Consider the following 12884-nt stretch of genomic DNA (forward strand, 5'->3'; position numbering starts at 1 on the left):
GAATTTTAACAGTAGGGTGTGATAGGGATGGTAACAGCAGGGTGTGATAGGGATGGTAACAGCAGGGTGTGGTAGTGATTAGGTATTTTAACAGTAGGGTGTGGTAGGGATGGTAAGAGCAGCATGTGGTAGGGATTAGGTATTTTAACAGTAGGGTGTGGTAGGGATGGTAACAGCAGCAGGTGGTAGGGATTAGGTATTTTAACAGTAGTGTGTGATAGGGATGGTAACAGCAGGTGTGGTAGGGATGGTAACAGCAGCATGTGGTAGGGATTAGGTATTTTAACAGTAGGGTGTGATAGGGATGGTAACAGCAGGGTGTGGTAGGGATGGTAACAGCAGCATGTGGTAGGGATTAGGTACTTTAACAGCGGGGTGTGATTAGGTATTTTAACAGCAGGGTGTGGTAGGGATTAGGTATTTTAACAGTAGGGTGTGGTAGGGATGGTAACAGCAGGGTGTGGTAGGGATGGTAACAGCAGCATGTGGTAGGGATTAGGGATGGTAACAGCAGCATGTGGTAGGGATGGTAACAGCAGCATGTGGTAGGGATTAGGGATGGTAACAGCAGCATGTGGTAGGGATTAGGGATGGTAACAGCAGGGTGTGGTAGGGATTAGGTATTTTAACAGTAGGGTGTGGTAGGGATGGTAACAGCAGGGTGTGGTAGGGATTAGGTATTTTAACAGTAGGGTGTGATAGGGATGGTAACAGCAGGGTGTGGTAGGGATTAGGTATTTTAACAGCAGGGTGTGGTAGGGATGGTAACAGCAGGGTGTGGTAGGGATTAGGTATTTTAACAGTAGGGTGTGATAGGGATGGTAACAGCAGGGTGTGGTAGGGATTAGGTATTTTAACAGCAGGGTGTGGTAGGGATGGTTACAGCAGGGTGTGGTAGGGATGGTAACAGCAGGGTGTGGTAGGGATTAGGTATGGTAACAGCAGCATGTGGTAGGGATTAGGGATGGTAACAGCAGGGTGTGGTAGGGATTAGGGATGGTAACAGCAGGGTGTGGTAGGGATGGTAACAGCAGGGTGTGGTAGTGATTAGGTATTTTAACAGCAGGGTGTGGTAGGGATGGTAACAGCAGCATGTGGTAGTGATGAGGTATTTTAACAGTAGGGTGTGTAGGATGGTAACAGCAGGGTGTGGTAGGGATGGTAACAGCAGCATGTGGTAGGGATTAGGGATGGTAACAGCAGGGTGTGATAGGGATGGTAACAGCAGCATGTGGTAGGGATTAGGGATGGTAACAGCAGGGTGTGATAGGGATGGTAACAGCAGGGTGTGGTAGTGATTAGGTATTTTAACAGCAGGGTGTGGTAGGGATGGTAACAGCAGCATGTGGTAGTGATGAGGTATTTTAACAGTAGGGTGTGGTAAGGATGGTAACAGCAGGGTGTGGTAGGGATTAGGTATTTTAACAGTAGGGTGTGGTAGGGATGGTAACAGCAGCATGCGGTAGGGATTAGGGATTGTAACAGCAGGGTGTGATAGGGATGGTAACAGTAGGGTGTGGTAGGGATGGTAACAGCAGCATGTGGTAGGGATTAGGTATTTTAACAGTAGGGTGTGATAGGGATGGTAACAGCAGCATGTGGTAGGGATTATGGATGGTAACAGCAGGATGTGATAGGGATGGTAACAGCAGCATGTGGTAGGGATGGTAACAGCAGCATGTGGTAGGGATTAGTTATTTTAACAGTAGGGTGTGATAGGGATGGTAACAGCAGCATGTGGTAGGGATTAGGGATGGTAACAGCAGGATGTGATAGGGATGGTAACAGCAGCATGTGGTAGGGATTAGGGATTGTAACAGTAGGGTGTGGTAGGGATGGTAAGAGCAGCAAGTGGTATGGATTGGGGATGGTAACAGCAGGGTGTGGTAGGGATGGTAACAGCAGGGTGTGGTAGTGATTAGGTAATTTAACAGTAGGGTGTGATAGGGATGGTAACAGCAGGGTGTGGTAGGGATGGTAACAGCAGGGTGTGGTAGGGATGGTAACAGCAGCATGTTGAGTGATTAGGAATTTTAACAGTAGGGTGTGATAGGGATGGTAAGAGCAGCACGTGGTAGGGATTAGGTATTTTAACAGTAGGGTGTGATAGGGATGGTAACAGCAGGGTGTGGTAGGGATGGTAACAGCAGGGTGTGGTAGTGATTAGACATTTTAACAGTAGGGTGTGATAGGGATGGTAAGAGCAGCATGTGGTAGTGATTAGGTATTTTAACAGTAGGGTGTGATAGGGATGGTAACAGCAGGGTGTGGTAGGGATAAGGTATTTTAACAGTAGGGTGTGATAGGGATGGTAACAGCAGGGTGTGGTAGTGATTAGGTATTTTAACAGTAGGGTGTGATAGGGATGGTAACAGCAGCATGTGGTAGGGATTAGGTATTTTAACAGCAGGGTGTGGTAGGGATTAGGTATTTTAACAGTAGGGTGTGGTAGGGATGGTAACAGCAGGGTGTGGTAGGGATGGAAACAGCGGCATGTGGTAGGGATTAGGGATGGTAACAGCAGCATGTGGTAGGGATTAGGTATTTTAACAGTAGGGTCTGGTAGGGATGGTAACAGCAGCATGTGGTAGGGATTAGGGATGGTAACAGCAGGATGTAATAGGGATGGTAACAGCAGCATGTGGTAGGGATGGTAACAGCAGCATGTGGTAGTGATTAGGGATTGTAACAGTAGGGTGTGGTAGGGATGGTAACAGTAGGGTGTGGTAGGGATGGTAACAGCAGCATGTGGTAGGGATTAGTTATTTTAACAGTAGGGTGTGATAGGGATGGTAACAGCAGCATGTGGTAGGGATTAGGGATGGTAACAGCAGGATGTGATAGGGATGGTAACAGCAGCATGTGGTAGGGATTAGGGATTGTAACAGTAGGGTGTGGTAGGGATGGTAAGAGCAGCAAGTGGTATGGATTGGGGATGGTAACAGCAGGGTGTGGTAGGGATGGTAACAGCAGGGTGTGGTAGTGATTAGGTAATTTAACAGTAGGGTGTGATAGGGATGGTAACAGCAGGGTGTGGTAGGGATGGTAACAGCAGGGTGTGGTAGGGATGGTAACAGCAGCATGTTGAGTGATTAGGAATTTTAACAGTAGGGTGTGATAGGGATGGTAAGAGCAGCACGTGGTAGGGATTAGGTATTTTAACAGTAGGGTGTGATAGGGATGGTAACAGCAGGGTGTGGTAGGGATGGTAACAGCAGGGTGTGGTAGTGATTAGACATTTTAACAGTAGGGTGTGATAGGGATGGTAAGAGCAGCATGTGGTAGTGATTAGGTATTTTAACAGTAGGGTGTGATAGGGATGGTAACAGCAGGGTGTGGTAGGGATTAGGTATTTTAACAGTAGGGTGTGATAGGGATGGTAACAGCAGGGTGTGGTAGTGATTAGGTATTTTAACAGTAGGGTGTGATAGGGATGGTAACAGCAGCATGTGGTAGGGATTAGGTATTTTAACAGCAGGGTGTGGTAGGGATTAGGTATTTTAACAGTAGGGTGTGGTAGGGATGGTAACAGCAGGGTGTGGTAGGGATGGAAACAGCGGCATGTGGTAGGGATTAGGGATGGTAACAGCAGCATGTGGTAGGGATTAGGTATTTTAACAGTAGGGTCTGGTAGGGATGGTAACAGCAGCATGTGGTAGGGATTAGGGATGGTAACAGCAGGGTGTGGTAGGGATGGTAACAGCAGGGTGTGGTAGGGATTAGGGATTTTAACAGTAGGGTGTGATAGGGATGGTAACAGCAGGGTGTGATAGGGATGGTAACAGCAGGGTGTGGTAGGGATGGTAACAGCAGGGTGTGGTAGGGATTAGGGATGGTAACAGCAGGGTGTGATAGGGATGGTAACAGCAGGGTGTGGTAGGGATGGTAACAGCAGGGTGTGGTAGGGATTAGGGATGGTAACAGCAGGGTGTGATAGGGATGGTAACAGCAGGGTGTGGTAGGGATGGTAACAGCAGGGTGTGGTAGGGATTAGGGATGGTAACAGCAGGGTGTGATAGGGATGGTAACAGCAGGGTGTGGTAGGGATGGTAACAGCAGCATGTGGTAGGGATGGTAACAGCAGCATGTGGTAGGGATTAGGGATGGTAACAGCAGGGTGTGATAGGGATGGTAACAGCAGGGTGTGGTAGGGATGGGGTATGGTAACAGCAGGATGTGGTAGGGATGGGGTATGGGTAGGATGTGAGGAATCAGGGGGGAAAGGGTTAGGATTGGGTCTGTCACGTGGGCCTCTGTACCTGCTGACTAACACAGCCATGCTGGCTCTTCAGACTGGACACCATGGCCTGGAACTTCTGGGTCTGCTCCTCAGCCTGGAGAGAGGGGGAGAGAGGGAGGAAGAGAGAGAGGGGGAGAGGGAGGAAAAGAGAGGAGGTCAAAAACATGCAGTTTCAGCTCATAAAGGAGCTAGAGGTGATATAGATATTGATAGAGAGGGCATTGATTAAAGTGATTAATCCTAACATGGAAAAAGTCCATTCTGAAACCCACTGCATACTCTGAGAGAGTGTTGGTATGAACCTGGACAAGGATCTCTGGCTGTACACAGAGTCCATCATAGCAAATGAGGATGAACAAAAGCAGTGGATGGAGTTTTTAAAATAATTTTCTGTCTGAGACAGGGTTGTGGGCATGTACACTTCCACATACATGTGCTGGACCTTTCTGTCTCCCTGTGGATCGTCTCATTGAGGCGTCTCTCTCTCTTTCTCTCCCTCCCTGCTCTTTACTTCTCTCATGTCTGGGAGCAGTAATCTGTTCCTGAGCCAGCACTGCTGGGATTAAGCAGTGACTGAAGATAGGATATATGCGTCATTAAAGCAGAGAGCACAGAGCCGGAGACGAGACAAAATCAACAAAGGTGACATGGAGAGAAAGCAGACAAATAACACAGGCAGACAGGCAGACAGGCAGACAGACAGACAGACAGACAGACAGACAGACAGGCAGACAGGCAGACAGACAGGCAGACAGACAGACAGACAGACAGACAGACAGACAGACAGACAGACAGACAGACAGACAGACAGACAGACAGACAGGCAGGCAGACAGGCAGGCAGACAAGACAGACAGACAGACAGACAGACAGACAGGCAGGCAAGACAGACAGACAGACAGACAGACAGACAGACAGACAGACAGACAGACAGACAGACTGACTGACTGACTGACTGACTGACTGACTGACTGACTGACTTCCATAGCCTCCTGTGAATTGTAATACAGCAGCAGTGAGGCAGCTTCATTTCCATGTGAGGATCACGGCTGGCATGGCATCAGGTGGATTAATGCTGCTGTCCTGGAGAGCTGTAATGGATGCCTGGGCAGAGGAGTTGGGGCTCACAGTGGACTCAAACCCCACTACTAAAGGTTACAGGGAAATGCAGAGAAATTACAGTGGGAGAGCCTGCAGAGTGCAGAGGCCCGGGAAAATGACTAATTGTGTTCAGATAAAGGCTCTGGCCGTATGCTGAGCACTAGAGGAAATGTGCCGGACTTCCACCACCTCACATGGAGAGGCTGGATCAGCGGGAGGCTTTTGAACAAGGTTCTGAGCCACGGCAAACACAATTCCAGCTTCTTCAATATGAGCGTAGCTGCCTTTACAATGGCATGTACTCTAGGAGTAATCCAGTATACCCAATAAGCACTGACATAAAGTATCTCACTGTGGGTGAGATGGTAAGACTAGAACTGAAGTAGACTCACTGAGCATAACAGTCAGGTCAACATGACATTATCTTATAGAGTGGTAGTGCCTGTGTGTCTGTATGTTTCTATCTGTACAGCTGGGTTGATGGTGGTTCATAGCATGGTGGTCTCACCCAGGCTTCCCTTGGTCTCTGGGGAGGGGTCTCTGTCAGCTCCCCCTCCAGGTCCACACACCTCTGCCTGGGCACTCTCTGTGTCCTCTCTGACCCTGGCAGAGCTCTGCACACACACACACACACACACACACACACACACACACACACACACACACACATATTACTGTAAGGTTAATGCAACATTAGGTCACAGCTCCATCTTCTCCCAGTGGGACAGTAGGCTGGCCCGTCTCATTGTGACCCCTCACTAATACTGGAGGGAAATCCATGGCAATCAGGTAAGAGTGGCTCTCATTTCCCTCTCATTATACATCCTAATTCCCAGCACTAACAGAGCCCATATCCACCCAGCCCCTGAGCCATGTCTATGTTTAACTCATCCATATTCCCCTAGTCCCAGGGGAGAGCACAGTTTCCTGAGTGGGAATATCTGTCTGTCTGTCTGCCCAGGTTAATGGAGAAGGAGTGGGTCTCTGAGAGGAAGAGACCATGGAAAGACACAATCGCATGTACACACACACACACACACACACACACACACACACACACATATGCACACTCACATTATGTAGGCATGGATATAAGCAGACTCTCAATGGTAATAAACAACATCTTACAGAGACATTATAACAGGCAGAGACTCCAGAGTATACAGTAATGTGAATGTGAGCATCAAGGTCTCCATTGTCAACAGAGATGGACATAGTTTATGGAGGTCTCCAAGTCTGTGGAGAGATTTTTGTTACGGCGGACAATATGAATCCGGGTGTGAATCGGCGTGTATTGTTGCTGATGATGGACTTATGAAAGTGTTTCCACTAGAGTGTGTGTATTGTGTTAGCGGTGGACTCCAGTCACTGTGAACCACGACAGGCACCCAGTCTGACCTCGGCTCCCTGCTCCCGCTTATATCCCATGAGCGCCTCATTTTCTCCCTCCACCTGCACAAGACGCCCTTTGACCTCAGCCAGCTAGGGAGACATGATGTCAGAGAGGGAGGAATACTACAGTACTGCAGCGTAAACGAGGTCTACTTGTCTCTGAACAAACACTGGAATACGGTAAATATATATCCACACTATTCAATTTCTATTCAATACAGCATTTCATTATTTCTTACAGTAACACAGCTGTTACCAAAGCTTCTGTAGAAACTGCAAGAGTGAAATCATACGTGGCGAAAGTAAATTGTTAGTGTCATTATACAGCCTAATTAGCCTACTCCTGTCTACACAGAAATAAATAGGCTACTACACCAGAAAGCGCAATTTGACCACAGGGGATCATTCGATTCTTTAAATCGCATTTCATACAGTCGGAAGTGCCCGCAATTTGGGCAACGAGCGTTCAATTCCAAATAGATGACTGTTGAGTTGAGACTGTCATTGAAAAGTAGAGAAGCCCAGCCAGGCATATCGCAATATTTCAAAATACAATTGCGGAAAAACATCGTTTGGAAAGCAAATGGCTATTGCTGTAAAGAGAAGACAATGAAAACACTCTAATCTGTCTTTTAGTTATCCAAATTGTCTGTCACACCCTGATCTGTTTCACCTGTCCTTGTCTCCACCCCCTAAAGGTGTCACCCATCTTCCCCATTATCCCCTGGGTATTTATACCTGTGTTTTCTGTCTGTCTGTGCAGTCCGTGTGGTTTTGTCAAGTCAACCAGCGCGTTACTTTGCGGTCCTGCTTGTTCCGTTTCTGTTTTTGCCAGTCCTCCCGGTTTTGACCCTTGCCTGCCTTGACCCGCCTGCCTGCTCTGACCTCGAGCCTGCCTGCCTTGACCCGCCTGCCTGCTCTGACCTCGAGCCTGCCTGCCTTGACCCGCCTGCCTGCTCTGACCTCGAGCCTGCCTGCCTTGACCCGCCTGCCTGCTCTGACCTCGAGCCTGCCTGCCTTGACCCGCCTGCCTGCTCTGACCTCGAGCCTGCCTGCCACTCTGTACCTCCTGGACTCCATTCTCTTGCCTGCCACTTGGATACTAATAAATATCATAGACTCAAACCATCTGCCTCCCGTGTCTGCATCTGGGCCTCGCCCTGTGCCCTTATATTGTCATTGAGCGAACAGTAGCCTATCTCATTGGCACCAGCGGAGAGCATCGACCATATCCCCGTGGTGAGTGTGCATATTCACTCTTTATCATTGCTGGCTCGGTGCCACCTGAAAGTTTGTTATTCCCTCCCCCAGTTTAGATGGACGTCATATTGTATTTGCGTCTCCCCTTCTCATAGGCCTATTATATGGATCAGACAACGTCATTTTTATTGATCTGTTTGCATTTTTATGGTCAAAATGTGTTTCCCCAAACTTAACTCGAGCGCCGCCTATGAGTGAACTTCTTTCAGGTTAGGCAGAAGCTTGTATGACTAATATAGACAGGGACCAGAGTCACCGCATTCAAATCTACACAATCTAAGGAGAAAGGAAAGGACAGTGACACGTCATTATAGAGAGTAGAAAATGGCCTTTAAATTAAAGGTGGGGGACACAGCGGTGATAATGACTATGGAGGGGCTGGAATGAAACACATAGGGAGTTAGGACAGGATAGGACAAGACAGTTGATTAGTTCATCATTAATGGACACTGATAGCACATCGAGGCAATAGGCTGGTGGTAACTTTAGCATTATGCCCAATTGGTGTCCAGAACACTTGGATCTTAATACACAGCATCCATTAATTGGACATATCTGATGTAACCATCAGATCTAGCCATGACTGTAGTTACAGGAGGCTACAGAATATAATTATGCTATGAAGGAAAAGAAACTGACTCGTTCCTTTCATTCTATATAGATAGAAGGGGGAGATAAAGGCAGAGAGCTCAGGGAATGGTGCAGTCATTGATAGAGTGACAAGTGAGAATGAGATCTTTCATCAGGCATGTAGAGCAGATATCTGCTGTGGATCCCTCCAGCTCAAGGCAGAGAGTCTGCCTTGAGACCTAGCGACAGGTGACACAGGCGCTGACAGACAGCATTAGCTCTGAATCTGATTGGTTTGCAGTTTTATCCAGGAGAAGCAGTGCGGCTTGGCTCTGTTGTGTTTCGGAGGACGCACGGCTCTTGACCTTCGCCTCTCCCGAGTACGTACGGGAGTTGCAGCGATGGGACAAGACTGTAACTACCAATTGGATATCACAAAATTGGGGAGAAAAAGGGCAAAAAAAAGTATCTAACTACTGTATAAACTACTGTATATTTATGGATGTCTATTTTTCAACATGTCTGTCTGGTCTGCCTTATTGTGTGCATGGCTGTCTGGTCTGCCTTATTGTCTGTCTGTCTGTCTGTCTGTCTGTCTGTCTGTCTGTCTGTCTGTCTGTCCCCCCCAGTTCTCTGTAGTAAACAACATAGTCATCCTGCTCTGAATCATGTTTCCTGGCCTCTGCCAGTTAGACAGGAGAGAGGTGGTCTGGGCCAGAGGCAGACACAGACACAGACAGGGCCAGCTGCTCAGCACATGTTCCCAAGCCACGACCCAGCATCAGAAAGCACAACTGTACTAATGGAACCAATACAGGGCTGTCCCGCTATGGCACTTTGGTCCATAAGACAGGATGTTGCCTCCATCAACGTGGAGGATTATCGCCCATTATGCTGCTATTGGATCATTGTGCAGATTTAACCTAGGCCTACGTACCCTGACTATATAGTTTTGCTAGAAAGTGAGAAATCTTCAAGTTTCTAAAGGATGAGTTATTTTATTCACTTTCACAGTTTAGCTAAATACAATCCATCAATATGAATACCAGGCTACTTTACATTCGGCAACATATGCTTATGATGCTTTCTATACAAAACACATTTAAATGATAAAGACACAAAAGTGGACACGACCTGTATGATGATCAAGCACATTTGGATTAGATTCCTGGGGATAAATTGGTTGGTTCTTGACCGTGCACTAGTGAACAAGACACTGAACACACACGTTCAAAGAACTGTAGACACAAAGCATCAAGGCTGAACAAGAGCTAACAGGGAGAGGAGGCCTGAGAAGCCTGAGACTGGCGGTGAGTTCTCTACCTGAGTGTGGAGCTCCTCTGCCTGCTGTGTCTGGGTCTGCAGGTCCCTCTGCTGCTGCTCTCTTCGGCTGTGTCCCCTCTGGAGCTCCAGTTGGCTCTCCTGTAGCTCCGTCTGCAGCTGAGAGATCCTCTGCCCATGGACATCCAGCTATCGAACCACAAAAGAAGGCAGGGCGGCAGAGGAGGAGAAAATCAATCCAGTACAAAGAGCCTCTCCTTTCGTCTTGGCTCTGCCTGCCTGCTTGTCTATCTGAGACAGGGCCACATCATGGATCCCAGATCAGACCCACCAGCTGCCCAAGTCCAGACACCCTGAGTCCCAGGACTGCTCTCCCAACACCAGCCCTGAGATTCGCTTGCCTCGGAGTAAGAAAGCGCCTGGATGAATTAAATAAGTGCAAAAAATCTGCCAAATACACCCTGCCGTATTGAAATGGCTGCCATTTATGCATTGTTCAAACCCAAAACGAGTCCTGATGGTGAGAGATTGTCCAGTTCTTATTCTGAACAATAACAACGGGTCAATGATGGGTCAATAAAGTGTGGAATAATCACCATGGAACTAATCTAGTCTGATCTTAACTAATCAAATACCTTTTCAATTTCAACGGTATAATCCCGTAGAAGCGGAGGTTTGCGTCAGTGAGTGTCAACACACACGATAACAGACTACATGTGTGTTTACATATAAATACTACAATGTTACTCATATGCAGTTAATGCATTGACAACCAACTGCTGAAGTGTCATTAAACGAAGAAAAAGGAAATAATCATTATAATATGAGCAACAGTAGAATTGATCATAGAATGTAAAACAACTTAGAACAGCAGAACAACTAAAAACAACATTTTAAATCATTGTAATAATCACAAGACAACCATACAGTCTTAGCATCTTGTTTTCTATCTACAACCTAAAATGTTTTTTCGGCTGTCCCCATAGGAGAACCCTTTGAAGAACCCTTTTTGGTTCCAGATAGAACCCTTTTTGGTTCCATAAAGAATATTTTCCACAGAAGGTTCTACCCGAAAAAGGCTTTTCCTATGGGGACAGCCGAATAACCCTTTTTTTCACCTTTTTTTGTGTCTGGTGTTTTTACCATCAACATGTAACCAAACAAACTACAGGACCAGTGAGGGATCCCACTGATCCCGGTCTGACACCTGCAGAAGGCTGGCCAGTGGGCTGGCCCGGCACGCCAACACAGCACTAACTCTAATAAACTACCTCTAATTAACACAACACAGTCACCTGCTAAATCATATGAGAGAGAGAGGGAGAAGGGAGGGAGGGAGGAGGAAAAGTAGGGAGAGTGGGATAGAACAAGAGAGAGGAGGGAAAGGAAAGACCCATGCAGGTACTGGTCCAGTTGGTCAGAGACAGAGACATAGTCTTGTTTCTGTGTGTGTGATGGTGGTAGCTCATCACAACAGCAGCAGCAGCGAGAGGAGGAGGAGGAAAGGAAAACAGACAAGATGGAGTCCCAGACGAGTCCCAGGACGACCCATTAATCAAACATCTGCATACAGGCTGAGAGATAATCCACAAATCCACCCAGAACAGGACCCTCACGGGCGTTTCTCCCCTTCTTTCTCTGTTGAAAAGCATCATGGCTGCCTCCACCTATCTCCCTCTTGGAAAGCCTGATGAGGTGACTGCTGCTTATTCCTCAATTAGAAAGTAGCATTGATATAGGAATCGTTTCCACAGAATCCCACCGAAAACCTGGCTCATCCCTTTAGCTCTCTCTTTCTGTGTGCGATCCACGCCGATAACCCTGCTCTTGCTTTCTTTCCCTCACAATCGCTCCCTCTCTCTATTCTCCCCTCCTAAACTGATCAATACTTCATTTAAATCATGACATTAGCACACTACAACTGGAGAAAAACCGAGAGTAGGAAGGCAAATGCGCTTCGTATGTTAAGCGGATAACAGATAACAGTATATTTTTTGGGGGGGGGGTGAAGTTTAAATATCCGTTTTAACAAAAAGTAAAAACAAAAGGTAGAAATGTATGCAAGTGCGCGGGGCTGTAGCACCGTTTTGATTTGAGCTCCCGAGCCTCACACTGATCAATAGCACATTTAAATCCCAGACAGAGGAGCACTATCATCACATCAGAGGTAAAGAGAAACACGCTTCCTAATTATCATGTCAAATAACCAACGCTGCGGATGCCCTAGTTAGACGGTGCTGATAGAGACATATTTCATATTTATTCAAGCAGAAATCTTTAATATTTTCCATTTGGACCTGAATGAGTAATACCGTTATATATATGTACTCTCACGCATTTATCTATTCACGTAATTCACAATGAATCCAATCAATAGTGCCCTGTCCACAGCCGGCTTCCTGGCCATATACGTCTGCGTAGGATCACATAATAAACTGTTCAGCCAAAACGAGCCCATCTGATTTCCTGCCGCTGATTGGAATAGCTGGCGCTGCAAATGACTGGCTAATCTTGGTGCTGGTCATTAATCCTAGCTGGATATTTACCTGAGCAGACTGGGAGTCGCGGGCCTGGTGGGAGAGCAGCACATCTCACCGGAGCCTCTGGATGGTTGCGTCCCGACATGATAACTGGGGTGCAGCCAGCCCAACGGGTCAGGTTTTCCCATCCCGAACGTGGGTGAACAGAGGAGAGGAGAGAGGGGCAGAGTGTGAACCCAACACTAGGCGTGAGGTGGGACAGAGAGGCAAATGCCAGACGATCACTAGAGAACATGCACTTACATATAGCCTGGCGCCAATGTCAACCAATGAGCAATTAGACAGACAAGACTAACACTATTGATCGCGGGTTCTAGCTCTTTTTATCCAGGGCTAACTAGGCTGCCTGAGGTTGTGTGACGGCTGCTGTGGCTGCAGACTGGGAGGGGAGGGTGGGATGGAGGAAGGTAGAGGGCAACGGACAGGGTAGGGCAGGTCCTTCTCTCCCCAGGCCTTGAGCTCTGAGTTGGGGACTGGTCATTACCATTTAGCCTGCTATTG

General features: G+C 47.4%; 1 protein-coding gene across 4 annotated transcripts in view; it reads right to left on the bottom strand.

The window, feature by feature from the left end:
• Positions 1-12884, bottom strand: part of LOC115111117 (uncharacterized) — a 177014-nt gene that overhangs the window by 55392 nt on the left and 108738 nt on the right. For all 4 annotated transcript variants that reach the window (XR_010461573.1, XR_010461574.1, XM_065011948.1 and 1 more), the window contains exons 8-11: positions 12390-12473; positions 9886-10032; positions 5849-5954; positions 4260-4334 (exon numbers count right to left, since the gene is read on the bottom strand). Coding sequence is in view for 2 of the 4 variants with exons in the window: in XM_065011948.1 (XP_064868020.1) it covers positions 4260-4334; positions 5849-5954; positions 9886-10032; positions 12390-12433 (372 nt within the window). In the remaining 2 variants the exon portion in view is untranslated. The remainder of the gene's footprint in view (positions 1-4259; positions 4335-5848; positions 5955-9885; positions 10033-12389; positions 12474-12884) is intronic.

The sequence above is a fragment of the Oncorhynchus nerka genome, linkage group LG27 (genome assembly GCF_034236695.1).
Source record: "Oncorhynchus nerka isolate Pitt River linkage group LG27, Oner_Uvic_2.0, whole genome shotgun sequence".
Lineage (NCBI taxonomy): Eukaryota > Metazoa > Chordata > Actinopteri > Salmoniformes > Salmonidae > Oncorhynchus > Oncorhynchus nerka.